This window comes from Triticum urartu, chromosome 1A (genome assembly GCF_056163025.1).
Source record: "Triticum urartu cultivar PI428250 chromosome 1A, HENAU_Tu73, whole genome shotgun sequence".
Classification (NCBI taxonomy): Eukaryota; Viridiplantae; Streptophyta; class Magnoliopsida; order Poales; family Poaceae; genus Triticum; species Triticum urartu.
Window position 1 is genome coordinate 547,287,185 of NC_141873.1, and position 26,186 is coordinate 547,313,370.

The following is a 26,186-nucleotide window of genomic DNA, read 5'->3' on the forward strand; positions in this document are numbered from 1 at the left end:
ATTTGCCCAGCCCTGTGTATAGTAGCAATCACAGTCAAAATTGTTGACCAAAATCAAAATTGGACAGCTTTGATTCTCAGCTCTTCAACCCCTTGGGAGCTTAGTGATATAGAAGATTACTGCAGCGGACAACAAATGGGAGAGCGATTCATCCAGCTTTGAAAATACATAGGAATATGGTTAAGAAGAACATGCAGATCATTACAGGAAATAAATAGAAAGAAAATAAGAAAATGCAGAGTATCGCAACTCGCAAGCATAGGTAACTTATTATAAAATTCAAGGATTTGCCACCACAGGAGTGCCTCACAAGTGACCAAAGCAAACGAATTGAAGTGAAGTGACTACCGACTAAATAGCAACCCTTTTTAACTAACATTGAACAAAGCCACAGTGTCATGGACCAGAACATCAAAATACAGAAGAAAACCAAGCTGCGTAGAAGATCTGACCCATACTTAACAGTTCACTTATATGAAAGTATTGGTGGCATGCAAACTCGGTAGGCAATTACGGTGCTGCTTTTAGCAAACCATCTGACAGCCATTCCATGTAAGTGGGGATATAAGGTTCACATCGGAGATTAAAATCCCTCTCAAAACTGAAGATAACACGACATCTCTGGTTTTCCATATGGTATGACACAAGCTTTTCATTCCACCTATTGGTTTGGAAAAAGATCGATTTCCGTTCCATATCGACTGCGACAAATGTACACACCTCATCGTGGCCTATCATTCCCGACATGTCAGCTGTATGCTTCAAAGTCCACTGCCCGCTAGCATAATCTTCAAGAACCCACACTGAGAGCTGGCATTTGTCATTGCAGTAATCCATATGCATTGCATATAGGCGTCCCTAAGACTGTGCGATATAACCGTAATCTGAGGTGTCGGCTAGGCTGAGCGGCATTCGGAGTTTCCGCCAAGTATTCCCATCCATGTCCACCGTGATCACGAAAGAATCGTGGGTAGTCAGATGCAGCGCTCCGCCGAAGAAGGCAGAGACTGAACAATTGTGATAGTCCACACTGGTGCGGTCGCGCCACTCGCTCTCCTTGGAAATCCACCACCCGGTTTCCGATGAGAAGATCTCCACTCTGGTGATCCCGTGGCCGCGCACGAGGACGAACACCGCGAAGCGGGAGGGAACGAGTGGGTCAAAAGCCAAGCGGACGATGTTCTTCTTGTTCGGGTGCAGCTGCTTGGTGGAAGGTACAAGGGTCCACTCCTCGGTGGCCGGGTTGCACACGACATACTCCACGCCGGCGGAGCCGGCTCGAGATGGTTTCTTCCAGCATTGGCAAAGGAGGAGGCCGCCGCAGCAGTCCACGGTCTGGACGCCCCCGTCCCACGTGCCGCGCAGGAAAGGGAGGCCGGGGTCGACGAGGGCCTGGCCTCGCCCCGGCAGTTCGAGGAAGCGGAGCTCGTGCTTCCTATCGTGGCGGGCGTAGCAGAAGAAGCCCGATAGGGCCTGCGGCGACCTCTTCCGGAGGCCGGGGTCGGAGCAGAGGGCGAGCCATGGTTTGGACACGCACTTGAAGTGGCAGAGCGATCAGTAGGGCACACGCGCAAGGACCTCCACGAGGAGGTCGTCGGGGAGGCTCTCCACCGGCTGCTCCTTCTTCTTCCTGGACCTCTTTGCCATCGTCTCGTAGCGGTGGAGATCCAGCCGGATGACGGCGGCGGCGTACGTATCTGAAAGGGTTATGCGGAATTTGGGGGTTTAGACTAGTCACAATGAGAGTAACTTAACTAGTAACACTAACATCACACATTTCAATACAAGATTGCTTATGTGGCAGCTAATTAATGAGGAAAGAGGGGTTTGTGGTAACTTAGTTAGTTACTGTAACATCACATATTTCAAGGCATAATGAGTCTATAGCCTAATAAATGAACTCTTTCATGATACCACGCATATGTTACTACCCACTATGGAGGTAGTAACATAAACTAGTAACATCGGCAAGTTACTATCCTATGTTACTCCCCACTGTGAGCAGTCTTATTGTGCTCCACCTCCTTGGGCCTTGGCCTCCTTTTCTTTAAAAAAATAAATGCCTTGGGCCTGGCCGAATAATATCTGGAGCGCGTGTTGATCCAGTCGGTAACTTGGCCGAAACCCGTGAACCAATAAATTATTACAAAACCCTAAAAAAAGATAAATTGTCACAAAATAGTGGTCATTCACTCACTCAACCACATGAAACATGTGGTAAGCAATCCAAACAATTCAAAAAAAGTGGTCATTCACTCAAGAAAAAACGATGAACATTTTTAACCATGTTTAGTTATTTTGTAGGCACAAATAATATTTGCTCCCATACCACATCACTGCCACAAGGCGAAAAGTTCGGCACCGTCATTGCAGTGTCACACAAGAACAAGAAGATCATCGATGAGTACATCCGCATCCGCGTCGAGCATCAAGTGGACGAGCCAGTGAGGAAGTCCATTGACACAACCGACATTGGGGGCACTAATAAGATATATTTTGCTGTTAAATATGAAAAGTTGCCTAATTTTTGTTTCTACTACGGCATCATGGGGCACACGACAACCTAGTTCTATGGAGCCCCTAGCGAGCTACGGAAGAAGAACTTCTCCATCAACCTCAAGGCTCCTGCGCTTCCAAAGGACTTGCACGCTTCGGGGACTTCGACCTGGCGGCTCCTTGATTATGGAGGGCTGTTGGTGGCCCCTGGAGATGCGGAAGCAGTGGGCAGGTCGAAGCTGGCAGAGAAGGTGGTCAAGGCAGTGACCACGACTGTCCAGAAGCTCATGGTCATTGCGGCGCCTTTGTTTCCCACTTCTGGTGGTGTGCAGAACTGTGGGGAGGAGACGCTGGGACTGGAGGTTCCCAGTACAGAGGCCTCTCTCTCTCAATGATGCTAGGATGAACATCACGTCTAGGCGGGCGAACGAGCCGGATCAGGATGATGTAGGGGTTAAGGGAGGCGCTTCCTCCATCATCTTAGTGCTCCTGAGACCCTTACCGCTACTGTGTTGCTACACAAAGAAGTTGCGGATGGTGCTCCTATAGTCAGCTAGGGTGACTTGGTGGATGTAGATGGCACTAAAGGTGTGGGTGCTAGCTCCATCAACAGGTGCGCCCGTGCTGAAGAGGAGGCTGCTGACCCATCCAAGAGAACTGAATCTATTCGAGGTCGATGAAAAAGATTGTATAGAGATGAGCAGGGGGAGCGCGCTGCCGTTCATGGCTTGTGCGCCAAGCATGTGAAGTTTGGGCTCCCAACTCTCCCAGATAGCTGCAGCGACATGTCCAACCGCAAGGGTGCCTTTGCAGCCACCCTAGAGAGCACGGTGGGTAGCAAGACGAGTATTCCTGATGATCAAAACTTAGTGTTTAGCATGGATAGCACTAGTTCAGAGAGCTTAGAGTATAAGAATGCAAATGGTCAAACCTTAGTGCTTTTGTTCGTTCTTTCTTTGCAAATAAGAAGCTTGATAAGTCTCGTCTCATTGATGTGAAAAAAGAAGCCTTGAGTATATCTAGGATGATCAAGAATTTTAAATTGCAAAAATTAACCGGCTAGCCAATGGGGTGGCTCACGAAATTATGAAGTTTAGCTTTATTAGTAGATCTAATGGCATTCTTGTTAATACTGTTCCGCCCTGCGTGACAAATTTTGTAATGAACAATTGTAATAATGTTTTAATTAATTAATATATGGGGTGTTTTTTTCACAAAAAAATGCAGCTCATGTAGATGATCCCTAAAAAAACAAGACACATAGATACACAAGGCTTAACCTACGTCGATCTGACTATCCCACAAAAAATATATATGAAAAACTACGTCAACCCGATCAAACCTGAAATCACCTACGGACTAGCAACAATAGCCAGGTGTGGCGGAGCGTGCCGTCTCCTGTAGTATTCATTGAACGCTAGCCTAAGTCCTTATAACATCAATGTCATTGGTGCTTTTAGTTTATTCCATTGCCTAAACTAAGGAGCCTTGTTGAGGAAGCCATCTATCATCCAACTCTTGAAGAAACCAAGTTTTGAATAAGTTAGCATGCCTTTCTGGCTTTCTCCAATCACTCGCCGTTTCACCATCACATAGAAAGAGCAACATGACAATTTGTGATACCATTATAAGCACCTTCAAATGTACAAGAGTGATTCCATAAAAAAGAAGATGTACAAGAGTGAAGAGTATTGTGACTGCAGATGTACGAGTGGGGACGAATCTTAGCCGTTGCATAAAGATCTGACGGTACTTAAAAAACTGACACCGAAGTGGAAAATAGTTGACCGATAATAAGTACACGCTCCGAAGGCCGAAGCAGCCCCCGAACGGCCAAACCCCGGATCGCATCGCAGTCCAGCAATGGCAGCCGCCAACGCCGACGCCGCGAAGCTCTCCGTCTCCTTTCAGGCCTTCGCGGCGCTCCTCGACTGCTGTGCGGCCGCCGGCGGGGACTGCGACGGGATACTCCTCGGCCGTGCCGCCCTCCCCCCTTCCTTCTCCGACGACGATCCCGCCCCAACCCTACCCATCTGGGTCGCCGGCCACTCCTCGCTCGCCCGACGCTCCGTCCTCTCCAACGCACTCGACTGCTTCAAGCCCTACTCCCCCGCTCGCCCGGGCACGGCCACCGTCGGCTTCTTCTCCTCCCGCCGCAGCGCGTGGGCGATGCGCCGCCCCTCCATGCGCGAGGCCGCCGTCGCCCGCTCCCTATCCAAATCCCTGGCCCTCACCCACCCCGTCGTGTTTCTCCTCTTGGCCCCCTCTGTCGCCTCCGACCACTCCATCCACTCGTTCGACCACCGCGCCTTCCTCCTCGTTGATTCCCTCCTCGTCCCCACCTCCCTCACGATCGTCAACTCGGGTCCTCGTTTCCGGGGCCAGTACCAGTGCCACACCTTCACGGCGGAGTCGACAATGCCGTGGCCGCCGCGTCAGCCGACAAACATCGGAGAGCAGAAGGCGATGGATGGGATGATGGATGCGTTCCGGGATGCTGAGGATGTTGGACAGGTGGAGGAGATGTATTCCGGGATGCTAAGGAGGTTGGAGAGGCTTGCTCGGGAGGCGGAGGGGGGCAATAAGCGGCTGCTCCGTCAGGTTCGTTCAATGCTTTGCTTGTTGTGTTTCTGTAAAATTCATTTGTTTGGGTCCGTGGAAAAATGCATTGCTTTGGTTGTGCATCTGTTATCGGATTGTCATGAAACAACATTTTGCATGGCAAGCAATATTGTGCACATATTTGAGTCAGAATCCAAGGAAATTTGGCATTTTAGTTGGCAAACTGGATATAACTTACGTAGGTTTGATTGTCAAGACTTGACTCCCCTTGAAATGCTAAGATAGAGTTGTCATGTGAATTACTCCCTCCGTCTCATAATATAATATCGTTTTTGACACTATTATGGGACGGAGGGAGTAGTTACCAGATAAAAAGGTTAAACCGGTCTCTGTTGGGCGTGCTGATTAGAACAGCATGGCCAACTAATACCAACTTCTTTGCGTGATCTATTTTTGCCTTTTTAAATCATATATTACTCATTAGAGAAACCCCTTTTCTTATTAAGCTAAGTGCTCATAAATTGTGTGAGAACAAGTAGCATTTGTTTGTTCAAAAGAGATTGCATGGATATGTAATATGCTTGCATTGCATATCCATGGCCTGTGTGTGCAATTGTGCATGTACAGGACATTGATTGTCACTTCATCTTATTGCAGCATTTGTAGATTTTGCTATGTTTTCAATAATTTGCACATGCAATCTCTTTCTTCAACAAAATTTGCATTCCTGCTAGCATCTGTCAGAATCTCATGAGGGCTGAGCTGCAAAATGTGAAAGTTAGATTGGGACCTCATAAGTGAGTTGGAGAAGTAGCTAATATGTCATTCTACATACGTCCTTTTGGAAAGCTCATTTCAAGAGTATTTCGATGTCTTGTGTCATAAATGTGACAATTTGAGCTATCAAAAGTCAAAACAAAGTGGTACTTCCCTTTTTCTACATGATTAGTTGGTAACACTTTGGGTAGTCACATGTACAAGCTATGCTATTTTGTGAGTTTAAGTGTTGACCTATAGCTATAGAAACTACTCCCTCCATCCCATAATATAAGAGCGTTTTTGACACTACACACTAGTGTCAAAAACGCTCTTATATTTTGGGACAGAGGGAGTAGGAAGTATTGTGCAACTAAACTACTGATGTGTGCATTTAATCTTATATTTCCTCCGTCCAGGTTTATTAGGCCCCCTCTTATTTTGGGTAAAAGTTTGACCATAGATTTAACTAATAAAATGTATATTGTATTTCATAAAAAATTGTACGTTGGAGAACTCTTTCGAGTACAAATCCAACAGTATACATTTTGTTCATATTTGTTAGTCAAATGACCCAAATACGAGGGGGCCAATAAATCCAGTTGGAGAGAGTTCTTGAACCAATTGCCATTTTTTTTTGCTGACCGAAATGGTTACATCCTTCATGTATGTCATTTAAGGGTTGATTTAGAGATTAGGTGTCAATATTCTACTTTACATTGCGTTCATGTTGCTGGATAAGCTACGTGAGGTTGGACCATTGATGTTGTTGATCTTTGCTAGTGTATAGGTTTATTTGTTGACATGTGTGCACCTGTCTCTGTCTTGAACTTTAGTTTGTTTGAATGTGATATCGAAAACCATTAACCATGTAGTTTTGCATTAAAGGGAGCATCATCCAGACATGAACTAATACTCCCCCCGTAAACTAATATAAGAGCGTTTAGAACACTATTTTAGTGTTCTAAACGCTCTTATATTAATTTACAGAGGGAGTACTTCTATATCGTTTACAGATTCAGGTTTTAACATGTCTTGAGATTTAACAGGATGCATCGTTGTATGCTATTCTTATCATTTTGCTGTTGCTATCTCTACCAGTTCATTCCTTCACCATCAGTTTTGCAAGGATTATCTTTAGATATGTTACTGAGATCAGCACCAACTTTTTTGTTTACCATGTCTGTGCTGATGATGTTTTGTAGGAAAATAAGAACTTATTGGCATGGAGAAAAATTGTTGGGCTGAAGACTTGGAAGTACGGGCCAAGATCTTGTTCTCAGTAAGGTAAACCTGACTTACCTATTACTTTGTTTCATACGTGTAACTAACTGCATTCTGGTATTTGGCTACTCATTTCTTTTGCACCCTCGCTTCACCTCCCTTTTACTTCACTAATATTGGTTGGTTGAACTTGAATGTTCTACAGCATCACCTGATCAATTCTTATCTTCTGTTTGTATCTTATTTGTTTGCTTCCACGTGTGTGTTGGGCGAGAGTAAGGATATTTTTTTCCATGTAATCTCAGTATTCTTGTTCTTAGGGAGTAGTATTTGATTATAAAAAATGTTGTGTCTTGCGTGTCCACTTATTTTTCGCTGTGTGGTGGTATAACCGTATAATGCATGTTATCTGTGATCCTTAACACAGTTCATACATACGCACATACACTCACCCATAAGAATTTTCAGGAGTTTTAAGGTCTTCACATTCACTCCCCAACACATAGCAGATTATAAGGCTTGATTTGGACATTAGTGGTGACCCGTGATTTTGACTAACGGTCTGATGGCATGTTTCCATTTCTTAAAGCTGGTCATGACTTCCTTCTCATCTTGTTTTGCAGGGTGTAGAGGCTCTGTGAGAGAGGTCACAAAGTTTGAAGCCGGGATCCTTGAGCTGTATCTTGAGTTGAAGTGCCTGCCTATTTCTTCCTCTTTTTTGGCTGGATGCTTTTTGGACTTCCAGTATCGCATGTTTTTTTCTTCTTTTTGTTTTGAATCGAAAGTGATTGATCGATGATTACAGAGAGTATATATATCCCCTGGAGAGATGCGACGATCCCGAAGAGATGCATCGGTTCCAGGAGGACGGGAGAGAGGCGACGGTTGCGACGGACACAGGCGTCCGTGCGGGCGCAACCGCTCGTTCGATGGGCAAGGGGAGATTTCCCTTAATTACAGATTATAGTTTAATCTTAACACTCCCCTAATCTACGCTTGACCATGTAGAATCATCTTCACGATTGTCCGGGAAGCTCTATCATCTCAAAAGATTCTCCTTCAAAAAGTTCTTCATAAAATCTTTGATGAGATCCTGAAACATATACTCACAAAGAAAGACATCATAATGTGATGTTATTAAAATAAGGATATCTCAAGAAGAGACTCTCCCTGACACCTGTAAGTCCCTAAGTCTTTGCATACCAATTCCATGAACACATTTCTGGAACGTAGAATTTGGTAGAGACTTGGTAAATAAATCATTAAGGTTGTCGCATGATTTGACTTGCAGAATGCTTATTTCCCCGCTTTTCTGAAGATTATGGGGCAAAAACCATTTAGGAGAAATATGCTTGGTGATATTACTCTTGATGTATCCTGTTTGCATCTGCGCAACACAGGCCGCATTATCTTCATAGATAATGGTAGGTGATTTTATCGAACCCATTCCACATGACTGTTGTATGTGGTTTATCATTCTGCGAAGCCATACACATTCGCATGTTGCTTCAAATAATGAAATTATTTCAGAATGATTGGTAAATGTTGCCACCAGAGTCTATTTCAAAGACTTCCATGATATAGCAGTGCCACCATGTAGGAACACGAAGCCGGTCTGAGATCTGGCATTATGGGGATCAGACAAATAGCCGGCATCTGCATATCCAATCACATCAGAGTCCTGATTTTTCTGGAACTGAAAAAATAGGCCAATATCCTTTGTGCCTTGGAGATATCGAAAGATATTCTTCACTCCAGACCAATGACGTTTCGTGGGAGCTGCGCTATGTCTAGCAAGTAGATTCACTGCAAATGCAATATCAGGTCTTGTGCAATTTGCAAGATACATAAGTGCTCCAACAGCACTAAGGTATGGAACTTCAGGTCCCAACACCTCTTCTCCATCATCCCTTGGTCTGAACGGATCTTTCTCTACGTCTAGATATCGAACCACCATGGGAGTTTTAGATGGATAGGATTTGTCCATATTGAATTTCTCCAATATTTTCTGGATATAGGCAGATTGATGTACCATGATTTCCGAGGGAAGATGCTCAAGTTGAATACCTAAGCAAAATTTGGTTTTACCCAAATCCTTCATCTCAAATTCCATCTTTAGGTGATTGCGTGCTTCATCAATGTCTGGTGTGCTGCCGATGATGTTGAGATCATCAACATACACAGAAATGATGCAAAATCCTGTAGATGACTTCTTGATGAAAACACATGGGCAATCAGCACTATTGGAGTAACCTTTCTGAAGAAGGAACTCACTGAGTCGGTTGTACCACATCCGTCCCGACTGTCTTAAGCCATATAGTGACTTATTCAGCTTTACGCAATACATGTTGCGTTTTGCATTTTTATTCAGGACAGAGATTCCATCAGGAACCTTCATATATATATGTCCAAATCTAGTGACCCGTAAAGATATGCGGTCACGACTTCCATCAACTGCATAGATAGACGATTTTGCACTGCCAAAGATATAAGATATTGGAAAGTGGTTGCACTCATTACTGGAGAATGTGTTTCAGTGAAATCAATGCCGGGTTTCTGCATGAAACCTTGTGCTACGATCCTTGCTTTATATCTCACCACCTCATTGTTCTCATTCCGTTTCCGGAGAAAAACCCATTTGAATCCCACAGGGAAAACACTGGGAGGTGTAGGTATTGCTTCAGTGAATACATTTCTTTTGTTAAGCGAGGCAATTTCTACTTGGATTGCATCCTTCCATTTAGGCCAGTCGGAGCGCTTTTGGCACTCAACGATAGACCTTGGATCATGATCAGTGAGAAGGGTATCTGCAATCTTTTCAGCAAAATATATGTTGACAGTCGTAGTCTTACGAAGTAATTCTCCAGAATCAACATAGTTGATGGAAATTTCCTGCACCCCTAGTGACTCTTCGTGATTTCCCAATACGATCGAGTCTGGGTGTTCCGATGTCCCAGTCAGTTTGTGCATACTGGAACTGGGTTGTGGAGGTTGCCCTTCCACTGAGTGTATACTACCCATCAGGTGTTTGTCAACGTTGAGTTGACCTGCATTTACTGACTCCGAGGTTTTTCTCCTTGATTTCCTTTGCTTCTTGCTAGAAGCATGCTCCAGGTCAGAGGCCGTACTACTCCCCCTCTTTTTAGGAATAGGGAGTTGAGTGGTTTTTATTGGTACCTCCACTCTTTCTGGCACGTTTCTGGCTGGGTTTAAGGATTTTGTAACACCTTTCAAATCAGTAAATGAATCTGGCAGATTATTTGCAAGATGTTGCAAATTAATGATCTTCCGAACTTGAAGTTCGGTCTCACGGGTACGTGGATCAGAGGATGAAATGGAATGAACATTCCAATCAATTTCCGGGCATTCTTTCTGGTACTTGAAATCTCCCCCTAATGCCGGAAAATGTTCCTCATTAAATATGCAATCAGCGTGACGGGCTGTGAACAGATCCCCAGTCAAGGGTTCCAGGTACTTAATAATCAACGGCGATTTGTACCCCACATAGATCCCCAACTTCCTGTGTGGGCCCATAGATGTCCGCTGTGGTGGTGACATCGGGATGTATGCAGCACATCCGAACTTACGCAGATGGGAAATGCTTGGAGGATTTCCACGTACCAATTCCAGAGGGGAAGAATTGTGATATGCAGTTGGCCTCAATTGTATCAAGTCAGCAGCGTGTAAAACAGCGTGACCCCAACAAGAGGTTGGCAAGTTGCAATTCGTCAACAAAGGTCTTGCAATGAGTTTGATCCTCTTAATCAATGCTTTAGCCAAACCATTTTGTGTATGGACATATGGAACAAAGTGCTGAACTTCAATCCCCAAAGCCATGCAATAATCATTGAAAGCACGTGAGGAGAATTCTGCAGCATTGTACATTCGAATTGACTTAATTCGACTTTCAAGATAATGGGCTTGCAACTTAATGACTTGCCGCATTATCTTGGCAAATGCATGGTTTTGTGTGGATAGAAGACACACATGTGACCATCGTGTAGATGCGTCAATCAGAACCATGAAATACCGGAAAGGTCCAGATAATAGTTGCATGGGACCACAAATGTCTCCTTGAATACGTTCAAGGAACTGAAGTGGTTCACCTTGTATTTTGAGGTGTGAGGGCCTCAAAATTAGCTTTCCCGTGGCACAAGATGTGCACACAAAATCAGAGGATTGAGGAAATTTTGAATCAAGCAAATTATGACCAATGGACTTGCTAGTAATTTTTCTCATCATCCCTATTCCAGGATGGCCTAGGCGATCATGCCAGGTTTGGAATGCATTAACATTCTGAAAAATACTTTGTATGCAACATGTTCCACGGGTTTGATGTACGTATAGTACAAACCAGACGATAGAGAAGGAAATTTCTCATGTACCTTTTTGCCATATCCGTCATCTTTAGTAAAGAGTAGATACTCCTCTTTGTTGTCTTCATGGGTTTCAATATGAAAACAATTTTTACGGATATCTCGATAACTGATCAGGGTACGTGCAGAATCGGGATACAGTAAAGCATCCTCAATTGTCACATATGTACCACATGGGAGGGTGAATATGGCACGTCCAGTACCAACAATCACAGTATCGCGTCCAGCGATAGTTAGAATATCTCCATTTGTCTTTTTCAGAGTTTGGAAATATTTCATCTCCCTCAGTATGGAGTTTGTGGCACCACTGTCCATAAGGCATAATTCCTCTTCCATCGGATTGTCCCCGTAGAAAACTATATAAAACAAAGAATTTTTAATAAGAAAACCTCATAGTAATATATAGAATACAATCTTTATTATATCAAATGTGCTGATACAATACAATATAAAGACAACAACAAACTTATGTTCTTATTACAATCATCACAACTGGACATAATTAAGTAGATCACTAGGAGATTGAGGGACTAGTCGAAGTCGCCAAACACGTTGTTTGCTGTGTACTCAATCAACGTGTTCTCCATTTCAGCAGTAGCCTCAGGCAGATAAGGAATCACGGCGTTGCTCGGTCCAGGAGGAATATTGTGCGAACCACCAGCTCCTTTTGCGCTATCCAGATGAAGGTTGAAGTTGGCTTCAAACCTTTTCCCTTGAGGTGCTTTGCGTTCCCGAGATTGCTGGTACAGCATAACCAGATGCTTGGGCATTATGCACTTTTCAGTAGAATGCGTGGAGCATCCACACTTGTTGCAAAGCTTAGATTTATCAAACCCGAGCTTTGAAGTGCCTTTTCCCTTACCTGGGTATCTAGATCGCCTGTTCCCATTGCGCTTTTGCTTATGCTCGAAATTGGATTGTTTACCCCGAGGGGTACCATTAAACTTCTGTCTATTTGCAACATTCAGATGGACTTCAGGTAAAGGTTGTGCCCCAACTGGGCGCTGAGAGCCATTCTTAGCAAGTAGCTCATCATGCTTTTCAGCCTGAAGTAACATGTGAATAAGCTCGGAATAGACAGTGTAGTTACGAGCACGGTATTGCTGTTGGAGGATCCTATATGAAGGGAGCATAGTAGACAAAGTTTTCTCTATCTTCTCCCCCTCAGTAGGTTCCTTCTCACAAAAACGCAATTTGGAACATATCTTATGAACAACATGATTGTACTCACCGATGGACTTGAAATCCTGAAGACGGAGATGAGTCCAATCATGGAGTGCTTCTGGCAGGACTACTGCCTTCTATTGTTCATACCTCGTTTTGAGGGCCAGAAACAGAGTACTAGGAGATTCCTCCTGTCAATACTCAGACTTGAGATCTGGATGAATATGGTGCCTTATGATGAATAAAGCAGCATAATTCTGCTGTTCTGTCAGCAGCGTGGCCCCATCCGGGAGAGGAGTCTCCGGGGGTTGTATTGCACACGCTATCCCACCGGACCCAAGACTGATCTTGATGTCCATAGCCCATGTAGGTTAATTGTGGCCATTGAGGGCAAGCTCCTCAAACTCTTTGGCAGTCATCTTCGCCTACATGGGAGAACCAGAGATAATTAATTTACGGGTGGTAAATTAAAAACCATCATGGTTGTGTAATAAGAATGCAAAAATTTGATACTCAAGTGTAAACTTGAAAAATTCTCAACCTCAATTGTGTGAACATAACACTTTGAAGATCACTTAGATCTCACAGTAATAGGCTACATCACCATTACCTTGTGTATGCTACAATTCAAATATAAGGAATACACGTTGGAGGTAATCGTTTATCGAGAATGACAAAGCGTAGACCTCACAGTAAGAGAGGACAGTCTGCAAATAAGCAGTAGATCACAACTCATTACCTTGTGATTCCAAATAAAATTAGGGAGAAACATTCAAAAATTTGCAAGTTTGATATGCGAGAGAAGATCTCAATCGCAAAGACATGTTCGATAAAAATGAGATGTGGTAAACACATGGAACATGTCATTCTTCCCAGATGAAATCCGATACTTTATTTATATTATCAATCCATTACATAATATAAACACACCTACTAATAATTACACAAGTCCTAACATAGAATAAATCTAGAACAGGACTAAAATGTAAGTAGTAGTCAACCTAAGTACTAAACAGTACTAAACATAGACTAAAATTGCACAAATACAATAATTAGTACTAATGTTAAGAAAACAGAGAAAGAAAAAAAATCCACACTTTCTGGCCGGCCCACCTGCGACAGCACTGAACAGGGGGGAGGCCGCAGGCGCCTGGGCCTGGGCCTGCTCGGCCTTTGGCCGGCCCACACGCCGCCGCACCGCATAAGATAGGGGGGAGCAGGCGGATCGGATAAGGGTCGGAGTATCCGAACCCCGCACCACCACCTCTGCTCGATCCCCACTGTCACACGGCGGCGCCGGCGGGAGGAGGGGCCGCCGCAGGCCCTCGCGATTCCGGTGGTCACCGGCGTAGCACCGACGACCCCTCCTTGTCCGAAGAAGAGTCGACGACGTCGTGATCCGGGCGAGCAGTCCCTGGTGCGGTGCTGGCGAGTCCGAGGCTCGCCGGAGCCCACGAGCCGGCGCGGCGGGAAGGACGGCGGTCGAGGGCTGGGACGGCGCGCCCGAAAAGGCGGCCGAAGCGCTGCTCAGTGCGGCTGCTCGAGCCCGCGACCATCTCCTGTTGAGGCGTGGCGGTGGCGGCACCGCCCTCCATGCCTGCTCTAAGGCGGACGACTCCGGAGGCACCGGTCGGCGCGGAGACAAAGGCGAGCGCCTCCTCCTCGTTCACGACGGCGCGCATCGGCACGGGGCAGTATCCAGGCGGTCCGGCGGCCTCGGCGGCGGGCCTTGGCGTCGACGGCGCGAGCCACATGGCCGGCGGAGGAGGTGGTGGAGGCGGAGATCCAGGGGGCGGTGCAGGCGTGGCTGCAGCCGTGTGCACCATGGAGGCGCTCGGGCCGGCCACTAGCCAGGGGTCGAACCACATGGGCGCCCGGCCACGGGCGCACGGGGCACCATCGTGGGCGCGTCCAGGGGCGAGGGGAGCACCGCGGGGGGCACGTCCAGCGGCGCGGTGGCGGCCAGGAGCACCACGTCCAGCGGCGCGGTGGCGGCCAGGAGTGCCACGTCCAGCGGCGCTGCGGCCGAATCGACGGATGGCTTGCATCCGGCGACGGAAACGGCGGTGGCCACCAACTCCCTGGCGGCGAAGGGCAATGAGGCGGTAGCGGCGACCGTCCTCGCGGATCAGACGGAGGAAGAAGGAGGCGAGGCCTGTCATCTCACCGGTGGCAAGTGCTTCCTCTCTTCTCCTTTCTCTGTTGCCTTTTGCTCTCGCTGGTTGTTCTACGACCTGATAACATGTTTTGAATCGGAAGTGATTGATCGATGATTACAGAGAGTATATATATCCCCTGGAGAGATGCGACGATCCCGAAGAGATGCATCGGTTCCAGGAGGACGGGAAAGAGGCGACGGCTGCGACGGACACAGGCGTCCGTGCGGGCCCAACCGCTCGTTCGATGGGCAAGGGAAGATTTCCCTTAATTACAGATTATAGTTTAATGTTAACACTTTTTAACAGAAAACTCAGGGGGTCAAGGAGGCAGAAACTAGGATAGTACTATCTCCATCTCAAAATAACGGAAATGATAAATCAAACGTCAGCTTTTTGACCATGGCAAATCAAATGTTTTTAATGACAATTTTAGTTTACGCGGGAATGGCAAGTTTAATTGGCAAGCATGGTAATTTCCCAGCAAAAAACAAACTGAGGCTGATTTGCCATACTTACCAACTAAACTTGTCATAGTGAACAAATATAAATTGCCACAAAAAATATTCGGTTTGACATTGTCAAATCCTGAATGTCCGGGACTTATTGGCGTCCCAAAATAATAGGCGTTTTTAGAAGGATGTAGTAACTGTGAAACCACTTTTTTGCTACATGCAAATGTGAGACGTGGCATCATTTCGCCACTGCACCTTGGATAGCTGAATGCAATAGTGTTCCGTGTTATGCAGGTTCTAGTACGCTTTTATTTTATATGCAGTGGAGCTGTGACTTGTTGCTAGTTGGTGGTTCCCGAATCAGCGTTCATCGACCCGTGCTTACAGTAGCATGATGCACCTCTTTAATATCAAAAGATGTAAAATACTATGCTTCACTCGACGGCGCTCCGCCCACCGGATTTCAATTCCGCATCCGCCCACCGCAGCCCCAGCCCCATGGTGCGGCGATCCGCCCCGCTCCTCAGCCGCCTGGTCTCATCTGCGTCTTCCCTCCCGGGCCACGGTTGAGGCGCGCGCCGCATGGTGACCTACCTGCCCGGGCCGGGCGATGGCACCCCGCGCCCCGTCACGCTCGTCCCAGATTGCGGCATCGGGCCCCTGGTCACCGGAGCCATGCAGCAGGTCATGGACGCGATGCACGCACCCTTATACTTCGAGACCAACAACGTTCACGGCGACATACCCGCCGCCGATCGTCATCGACTTTATCAGCCGCAACGTCTGCCTAAGGGGGGCCTCTCCATCCCCGTCGGCAGGCAGGGCCGGTCCTGAGAATTTGGGGGCCCGGGGCGAAACTAAAATGCAGGCCCCTCAATGCTAATAGAGGTACATACTTTGCACGTATAGAATTATATACGATCACATCACCACATTAATTCATAAGTAAATTTCTAAAAGAAGTATAATTTTTTTTCTTTTTCTTTTGAAAGGATGGATTCTAGTAGAATGCACGAAAATATTTAACACCATGGCTTTCTTAATTTCATAATAATCCAAAGAAACTGAATTTGTAATGATGTGCGTGAGCACGGATATAATAAACATAATGAAAATTTGTAAGAGCTCTAAACTCAAATCAAATGAAAATAAATGTGTAGCAATGTTCTACAAAAATCATACGAAACTATATCCTTTTTTTGTGGGACATATGAAAATATCTCAATCAAATCTGAAACCTTCAGCTTTAAAAATCTACAGGTACTATAAACTGAAAGATAGTCACTCCATAATTGGTCTAATTAATTATGTCTAGCACAGGGCCGGCCCATAGGCCGGGCAAACGGGGCGCCCGCCCTGGGCCTCCGGAAGGCAGGGGCCCCAGCCCAGGTATTATTGCCTCTAGTAGTCGGTCGATCTTTCCCGTTCAGCGAGAGTAAAGAGGGCCCGTTCAGCGTCGGTCGATCTTTCCCGTGCTCCTCGTTTCCTCTTCCCCAAATCGAGACTCCCAAAACAGCGCCGCGCCGCCGCCATTCCCGTGCCGTATCCGATTCCAAGATCACCGCCGGCCATTAATGGAGATTAAAGGCGCCAATCCACTCCCCAATTGACTCCCCTTCGTTCTTCAACGTTCTGCTCGTTCCCCATCAGCTGGACGTTGGAGAGGAGATGGTGCGTGTTCTTCTTTTCTTCTCCTCCATAACCCCGTTCCTCCTTTCAGTTAAATAGAGGTGCCCTCCCCCTCTGACGACTCCACATCTTTCTTCTTAGCTTCTGCTCTTCAGACTTGAGCGGATCTAAGTTTGAGTGCTTGGGAGAACTGTTGAACTGGAGAAGGAGGGGTGTTCTGTTCTCGTTCGTGCTGACTGCAACCTGCGGGTCTGCTGATTTGGCCACCTACATCCACATTCAGGTGCATTTGTTCCCTGTTTTAATCTTTTTATATGCTGCTTGTTCTTGTTTAGTGAGATGTCCTCTAGAAAGCATTTATCTGGTAGTGCCAAAAGGAAGAGAAAGAAGGAAAAAGATGAAGAGGTAAAATCCCTAAAAGGATCACTTAAGAATTTTTTCAGACCTGCTAGTTCTTCTAGAGATCCCCTGGAATTGGCCATAGTATGTGTTGAAGAACAACCAGCTGAAAATACAAATTCTATTGATGATGATATGAATGGCGGTAATAGCAATTCCAGTGAGCAAGAAAATGTAACTCATTCACCAAATTCTGAATCACTGGGTGTTGATAAACAACAACCGTTCACTGTTGATACTTTTGATCCACGAAACTGGGATAATCTGGATGATAAGGCTAGAGATATTTTAGTTGAGAAGTGTCCCGTAAGAAATGATGATATTGTGTTCCCTCCGGATAGTAACTCTAGACATTTTTCAAAATCTTATTATTCGAGAAAGTTGAGCAATGGAGAGGTACATGACAGGAAATGGTTGGTTTACTCTGAACATGCTAACAAAGTGTACTGCTTTTGTTGCAAGCTTTTCAAATCCCATAGCAACAAGAGTGCGTTAGCAGGTAATGGATTGAGTGATTGGAAGCATCTTAGCGAGAGGCTTAAAGAACATGAAAATGGTGTAGAGCATATTAAAACCATGAACACTTGGAATGAGTTAAAAGTTAGACCAGCCAAAAATGAAACCATTGATAAGGATTTGCAGCAGCAAATCAATAAGGAGAAAGAACGTTTGAGACAAGTGTTAGTGAGATTAGTAGCCATTGTTAAATATCTTGGTAAACGTAGCTTGGTTTTTCGTGGATCTAGTGAGAAACTTTACCAACACAATAATGGTAATTTTTTGGCATGTGTAGAGATGATTGCTGAATTTGATCCAATAATGCAAGAACATCTTAGACGAATTCAAAATGATGAAATTTATCATCACTATCTCAGCCACAAAATTCAGAATGAGTTGATTTCTCTATTGGCCTCTAGTGTTACTAGTTCTATCTTACAAATTATTAAAGAGGCTAAATATTTCTCCATAATTCTTGATTGTACTCCGGATGTTAGCCATCAGGAACAAATGACCCTAATTATTCGATGTGTTAACATGTCAAATAAGAAAATAAAAATAGAAGAATTTTTTATGGAATTTTTGACAGTGGATGACACTTCTGGTTTGGGTCTTTTTAATGTACTTCTTGACGCAATAGATTCTTATGGCTTAAATATTGATAATGTAAGGGGCCAAGGCTACGATAATGGTTCCAACATGAAAGGAAATAAACAAGGGGTACAAAGTCGTTTACTTGAAAAAAAATCCAAGAGCTCTATATATGCCATGTGCGTGTCATAGCCTCAATCTTACTTTGTGTGATATGGCAAATTCTTGCAGTAAAGCTATATCCTTCTTTGGAATTGTGCAACGAATTTATATTTTATTTTCAGGTTCCACTAAAAGATGGAAAGTTTTACTTGATCATATTCCTAGTTTAACTGTGAAAGGTTTGTCTAATACTCGGTGGGAGAGTCGAATCAAAAGTGTGAAAGCTATTAGATATCAAGCTCCACAATTAAGGCTAGCTTTGTCTGAGTTATCTAAAATTTGTGATGATGCCAAGTCAAAGAGCGACGCAAATAATTTATTTGATGCACTTGGTAGTTTTGAGTTTTTACTTGGCATGGTTATTTGGCATGATATATTATTTGCTATAAACATGGTGAGTAAGAAGTTGCAGTCCGCATCTATGTGTGTCGACTCTACCTTGCAGCAAATTGAAGGCGTAATGCAGTTTTTTGATAAGTACAGAGATGAAGGATTTGCATCTTGTTTGACTATCGCCAAAGGTCTTGCAGTTGATATGGGCATAGAACCATCATTTCCAATAAAACGTAATGTTACTAGGAAGAAACAATTTGATGAACCTAATAACGATGAAGAAGTTCTAAAAGCTGAGAAGGCGTTCGAAGTTAATTACTTCTTAGTTCTGGTTGATATTGCAAATGTCTCTCTGAAAACTAGATTCAAAGAACTCAAAGTGTTCAAAAGTATATTTGGTTTCTTACTTAGCTCAAAAGACATGAAGTTATTGAATGATGTTGAACTACGCAAATGTTGTGCTAAGTTCGTAGAAACATTTTCACGAAATGGTTCATGCGATGTTGAGTTAGATGATCTTTTTTCCGAATTAAGACTGCTGCAAATGACCTTACCAGAATCAGGTTTGCCATTGCATGCTATGGAGATTTTTGAGTTTGTTAGAGATATTGACTGTTTTCCAAATGTTTTAATTGCTTATCGAATTCTGTTCACTGTACCAATGACCGTAGCATCAGCAGAGCATAGCTTTTCAAAGTTGAAATTGTTAAAGAACTATTTGAGGTCAACAATGTCACAAGAAAGATTAAATGGTCTTGCTACTTTATGTATTGAGAATGATAAGTTGGATGAAATAAATGTTGATGCAATAATCGATTACTTTGCTTCTAGAAGTGTTAGACGAATTTCCAAGTTCTAGTATAGACGTCAATTTCTCAGTTTGCTTTACTATGCCTTGAGCAGGAATGTTTGGAAGAAATGAGTCCGGGTGAAGATTTTTGGAGTGAAGAACATGGCCAATTGGGGAGAGGATCTAGAAACAAATGTAAGATCGTGCCTAACTTTTTATCTCATGTTAACAAAAAAGATCTAAGTAGCAACCTGTTTTGACAACAATTTTTGTTTTGCAGGGCAAAATGAAGTCTCCATTAAAATTTAGAAATGCAAGCTTTTGTCGAACTATATCATTTCATTACTATCATAGTGTAGTTCACTTATCAATAAATAATTTGTATTGTCAGTTTTGGAGTACAAATTAAGATCATCAGACTATGCTATGTACTGGATATTATTTTGCTTTTGAAATATAAATATTTTGAGCTTTGGAGTAAACACAAGGGCCCCTTATTGCTGTCTTGCCCCTGGGCCCCGTATATCTATGGGCCGGCCCTGGTCTAGCATAAGTGGTTTGATTTTTTTGTGCGATAACCAGCATGTATACTCGGAAGTGGTTGAATTTCAAAACAGTAGTATACCTCGGATTGGCATCGGTCGGTCGGTGATCGGGCTTTTGGCGATGAACCGATGTAGTCTAGCCAGCACGCGTGTACATCCAGCGCTTGGAGATCGGAGTTCGTAGGCGTCGTCGCGTTGCGGCTGCCGCTCGCGATTCGTAATTGGAGCGACGGGGCCAGGTAGAATTAGGGATCATAGCCATGGAAGGAAAAGAAGGCAGGGTGATATTCTGAGCTCGTGGCGTCCTGAGATCGTGGGCAATCTGCATGCCATATTTCTTTCCTTTTGAGCAGAGCGTCTACGCGCGCACCGTGTCTACCTGGAAATGCCCACTGTTTCCCAGAACTTGGCCTTGACTATCCTGCTGAATACCTGGGCCATGGGCTAGTGTGAACCTGAGGAGGGCCCCCTGCATCTTGGGGGCCCGGGGCGGCCGCCCCCTCTGCAGGGGCGTCTCTGCCCTCAACATGCAGCACCGCAAGGAGCTCGCCCTCTTCGCCTCCCTCGTACAGTAATAAAATCAGAATCTTATTCTCAGTAGGACCCAACATTTGACTTCATAGGTCTGTGTTTCAGTAGTTCAGTTAATTCCAATTTGGACAACCACGAGTTGACAATTTACATGATTCCGATTTTCACCATGCTTCATTTTTAGGATCTTCTCATGTGCACCTCCAGTCTGAATCAAAAGGTTGGAAAGAACCATCGTCCGCGTGTAAAACCCTCGTCCCGCTCTCTACCTATAGAGAGCTAATTGTAAGAGGGCATGCAAGCAACAACTGAACCAATGACCTCTAGGTCCAGCAGCCAACTCGGGCCGCCTGCCTGGCTGCTAACTTGCTCGGAAATGGCAAGGAAACGTGTGCCTAGTTGCCACACCATTGCACCACATCCGCGCCAAAAAAAAAACTGAAAATAAAGCGAAAACCGGAATTGTAGACCCGAAATGTAGTATGAAGTGGTCAATTTCTAAAATATGTGCAAACGTGTCAATTTGTGATGAACGGGTGCTCTAAATTGGAATTAACTCCTTTTTTCTTTTAGCTTTACAGGTTTCATGTCAAAAAATCGACTGGCGGAGCTACAGGAAAAAGGCTGGGCGGGCCGGACTAAGGAACTACATATAGTACTTGTACTCAAGGCCCAAATTTCATCTCATCCTTTCCCATTTTCAGCTGGGCTGGGCGGGCCATGGCCCATTCAGCCTTGTCTAAGCTCCGCTAGTGAGAAGTCCATAACAATTGAATAGACATTATCTTTTGAAAAAAAATTGAATAGACATTACAATATATGAAAATAAAAGAACTGCAAGATTGATTACAAAATTTGAATGCTAGATAGTGGACAAAACAAATCTGCGAGTTGCAATTCTGGACAACAAATAAAGGAAGATTCTTCAGAACTGGTTTAGTTGGACAAGAACAACATAGATTAGTGGTGCCAAGAGATGAAGATACCAACCAGTGGCGTGCAAACTCGGTAAGTAATCACGGTGCTGCTTTTAGCAAACCATCTAACAACCAGTCCGTGTAACTGGGGATATAAGGGTCACATCGGAGAACAAGAGGCTCACCACGGTGGTGTCGGCGACGAGATCAGCGCGGCCGATCAACGGCGGTGAAGAACGGGACGGGACGTGATGGACCGCTAAACCTATGCAAATCTCGGGGAAAATGGAGTTTGGAGGTCAAGCTTCGAGAGGAGAAAACTTAACTAGCGTGGCTCGGACATTTCATCGAACACCTCATGTGCATAGGAGGTGAGCTAGAGCACCCAAATGCCCTCCCCTCGCCGGCCAAAAAAACAGAGCAGTGTGGACTGCTCTGCTCGCCGGCGAGGGGGTATATATAGGCAACTCATTTGTCCCGGTTCGTGGCTGGAACCGGGACTAAAGGCCGCACTTCTGTCCCGGTTCTAGGCACGAACCGGGACCAATGGATGTGGGCCAAGAGCGATGCCCATTGGTCCCGGTTCGTGCCTAGAACCGAGACAAATGGGTCCACATAAACCGGGACAAATGCCTTCTGAGGCCCGGCCAGGCCCCTGGGCGCATGAACCGGGACGTATGCCCCCCATGGGTCCCGGTTCTTGACTGAACCGGGACTAATGGGCTTGGTAGGCTCCAACCAAAGCCATGTTTTCTACTAGTGATGACACAAGATCTCTGGTTTTCCATATCGTATGACACAAGCTTTTCATTCCACGCAAAGACATGGAAAAAGATCGATTTGCATTCCATATCGACTGCGACAAATGTACAAACCTCATTGTGGCCTATTGTCTTTGAATGGGCGAGATGTGTTGAATCTCCATAACTTGCTCTTTTTATATTGGTATATATGAATTAACTTTCGCGAGTAACTTGATTTGCAAGATCAAATAGAAGGGGGAAATGGTTCAATTTTATCAGTTGCATCGGAAAAATAGAACACACTATGCGGATGCCATGAAAAACATTATATCATAATATTTCTTTTTCTATTTGTCCATCGACCAGATCGCCCTTCCATGGAACGCCCAACTCAAAAGTGAACAATGTAACCTGCAAATGATATTAAAAGCCTCTTAATTACACTAGTAGAAAACAGGGCTTTGGTCCAGGCCGGGTCAGCTCATTAGTCCCAGTTCAGTCCAAAACCGGGACCAATGTGGGCATTGGTCCCGGTTCGTGAGCCCAGGGGGCCGGCCGGGCCACGTGGGCCATTGGTCCCGGTTCATCTAGACCTTTTGGTCCCGGTTGGTGGGATGAACCAGGACCAATGGGCCTCGCTCCTGGCCCACCACCATTGGTCCCGGTTGGTGGCTTGAACCGGGACCAAAGGCTCCCCTTTAGTCCCGGCTCATGTCACCAACCGGGACCAATGAGGTGTCTATATATACCCCTCGCTCGCGAGCAGAGCACCCCAGTGCTTTGTTTTTCTCTGGCCGAGGGGGAGAGGGCTTGGTGGTGCTCTAGCTCACCTCCTATGCACACAAGGAGTTCGATGGAATGCCCGAGCCACACTACTTAAGCTTTCTCCTCTCCAAGCTCGACCTCCAAACTCCATTTTCCATAATATTTGTCTAGGTTTAGCGGTCCGTCATTCCCCGTCCCTGTCTTCACCGCCGTCGATCACCCGCGCCGAGTTCATCGCCCGCACCACCGTGGTGAGCCTCTTGTTCTTATCTTCTTTCTGAAAGGAAAAATATTCTTACTTGTATGTTTACATAGATACTTGTATTATTTTCTTACTTTTATTATTGCATCTTATATAGTGCGATGGTTTTGGTATCTGCCCCCGTCGGCCCTCGTCCTGTCTATGATTCGGATGTGGTATATATATTATCTTTATAACTATTGGTTCATTTATTGTTTATGAAAATTATGCCGACCAACGTGACATAGATTTTATTTATGTAGGATGTATGTGAATCGGAAATGCCAACCGACCCTATTGTCGAGAGGTTAAATTTAGTTGAAGAAGAAAACAATTTGTTGAAGGAAAAAATAAAAAAATTAAGGAGGAGAAGATGATATTGGAGTTGCATGTTGCGGATGTCGTCGATGATCACAAGATCAAGATGGATGCAATGCGCTTGAAGATTAGAAAGATTAGAAAATATGCCATTCATACCGAGGCTTGGTATCATTATGCCGTTGGATCATTTGTTACCTTGGTTGCGATTATAATCGCATTTGTTTTCGCATTGAAATGTTTTACATAGTTTCAATGTATGGTTTAATTAATTAGATGCTCTGGAGAGCTATATGTTGTTAGATGAGAACTATGTATGCACTTTGGTTTTATTGTGATGATGAACTTCTATTAATTTGGACACTTAATTATATATAATGCACACAGATGAACCGGCAATGGATGTACGAATTTCCCGACAGTACATACGCAGCAAAGAAGGTCATATGCCCTCTAGGATTGGAGGTGGAGAAGATACATGCATGCCCTAATGACTGCATCCTCTACCGCGGTGCATACAAGGATCTGAACGCATGCCTGGTATGCGGTGCATTGCGGTATAAGATCAGACGAGATGACCCTGGTGATGTTGACGGCGAGCCCCTCAGGAAGAGGGTTCCTGTGAAGGTGATGTGGTATGCTCCTATAATACCACGGTTGAAATGTTTGTTCAGAAACGAAGAGCATGCCAAGTTGATGCGATGGCATAGTGAGAACCGAAAGAAAGATGGGAAGTTGAGAGCACCCGCTGACGGGTCGCAGTGGAGAAAAATCGAGAGAAAGTACTAGGATGAGTTTGCAAAGGACCCAAGGAATGTATGGTTTGCTTTAAGCGCGGATGGCATTAATCCTTTCGGGGAGCAGAGTAGCAATCACAACACCTGGCCCGTGACTCTATGTATGTATAACCTTCCTCCTTGGATGTGCATGAAGCGGAAGTTCATTATGATGCCAGTTCTCATCCAAGGCCCTAAGCAACCCGGCAACGAAATTGATGTGTACCTAAGGCCATTAGTTGAAGAACTTTTACAGCTGTGAAATGGAAACGATGTACGTACGTGGGATGAGCACAGACAGGAGGAATTTAACCTTAAGGCATTGCTGTTCGTGACCATCAACGATTGGCCCGCTCTCAGTAACCTTTCAGGACAGACAAACAAAGGATACCACGCATGCACGCATTGTTTAGATGACACCGAAAGTATATACCTGGACAAATGCAGGAAGAATGTGTACCTGGGCCATCGTCGATTTCTTCCGACCAACCATCAATGTCGAAAGAAAGGCAAGCATTTCAAAGGCGAGGCAGATCACCGGAAGAAGCCCGCCATGCGCACCGGTGATCACATGCTTGCTATGGTCAATGATTTACACTACGTAATCTTTGGAAAGGGTCCTGGTGGACTAGCTGTTCCGAATGACGCTGAGGGACACGCACCCATGTGGAAGAACAAATCTATATTTTGGGACCTACCCTACTGGAAAGACCTAGAGGTCCGCTCCTCAATCGACGTGATGCACGTGACGAAGAACCTTTGCGTGAACCTGCTAGGCTTCTTGGGCATGTATGGGAAGACAAAAGATACACCTGAGGCACGAGAGGACCTGCAACGTTTGCACGAAAAAGACGGCATGCCTCCGAAGCAGTATAAAGGTCCTGCCAGCTACGCTCTTACGAAAGAAGAGAAAGAAATCTTCTTTGAATGCCTGCTCAGTATGAAGGTCACGACTGGCTTCTCGTCGAATATAAAGGGAATAATAAATATGCCAGAGAAAAAGTTTCAGAACCTAAAGTCTCATGACTGCCACGTGATTATGACACAACTGCTTCCGGTTGCATTGAGGGGGCTTCTACCGGAAAACGTCCGATTAGCCATTGTGAAGCTATGTGCATTCCTCAATGCAATCTCTCAGAAGGTGATCGATCTAGAAATCGTACCAAGGCTAAGGAGTGATGTGGCGCAATGTCTTGTCAGTTTCGAGCTAGTGTTCCCACCATCCTTCTTCAATATCATGACGCACGTCCTAGTTCATCTAGTCGACGAGATTGTCATCCTGGGGCCCGTATTTCTACAAAATATGTTCCCCCTTGAGAGGTTCATGAGAGTCCTAAAGAAATATGTCCGTAACCACGCTAGGCCAGAAGGAAGCATCTCCATGGGCCATCAAACAGAGGATGTTATCGGGTTTTGTGTTGACTTCATTCCTGGCCTTAAGAAGATAGGTCTCCCTAAATCGCGGTATGAGGGGAGACTGACTAGAAAAGGCACTCTTGGAAGAGACTCAATAATATGCAGGGACGGATATTCTTGGTCTCAAGCAAACTACACAGTTCTATAGAACTCTACCTTGGTGACCCCAGATGTCGATGAACACAAGAACAGTCTGCACTCCAAACACCCGGAGCAGTGCGACGACTGGATTACATGTGAACACATCAGGACTTTCAGCAGTTGGTTGGAAACACGTCTCAGAGGTGACAACACTGTTTGTGATGAGTTGTACTTGTTGTCCAGGGGACCATCTTTGACTGTA

At 45.1% G+C, this 26,186-nt stretch overlaps 3 protein-coding genes and 2 pseudogenes across 3 annotated transcripts; 2 read left to right on the plus strand and 3 right to left on the minus strand.

Annotated features, from left to right (window-relative positions):
- Positions 1-510: 510 nt before the first annotated feature.
- Positions 511-1,668, minus strand: LOC147992514 (F-box protein At5g07610-like; annotated as a pseudogene).
- A 2,691-nt stretch (positions 1,669-4,359) lies between these two features.
- Positions 4,360-7,100, plus strand: LOC147992515 (uncharacterized). The gene is made up of 2 exons (XM_087539047.1): positions 4,360-5,097; positions 7,020-7,100. The coding sequence occupies exons 1-2, from the start codon at positions 4,360-4,362 to the stop codon at positions 7,098-7,100; spliced, it is 819 nt and encodes a 272-aa protein (XP_087395173.1).
- A 4,844-nt stretch (positions 7,101-11,944) lies between these two features.
- Positions 11,945-12,997, minus strand: LOC147992516 (uncharacterized; annotated as a pseudogene).
- A 921-nt stretch (positions 12,998-13,918) lies between these two features.
- LOC147992517 (uncharacterized) lies at positions 13,919-14,740 on the minus strand. The gene has a single exon (XM_087539048.1). The coding sequence runs from the start codon at positions 14,738-14,740 to the stop codon at positions 13,919-13,921; it is 822 nt and encodes a 273-aa protein (XP_087395174.1).
- A 4,188-nt stretch (positions 14,741-18,928) lies between these two features.
- Positions 18,929-19,660, plus strand: LOC147992518 (uncharacterized). Its single transcript, XM_087539049.1, has one exon. It carries the CDS (start codon positions 18,929-18,931, stop codon positions 19,658-19,660), a length of 732 nt encoding a protein of 243 aa, XP_087395175.1.
- The last annotated feature ends 6,526 nt before the right edge of the window (positions 19,661-26,186 follow it).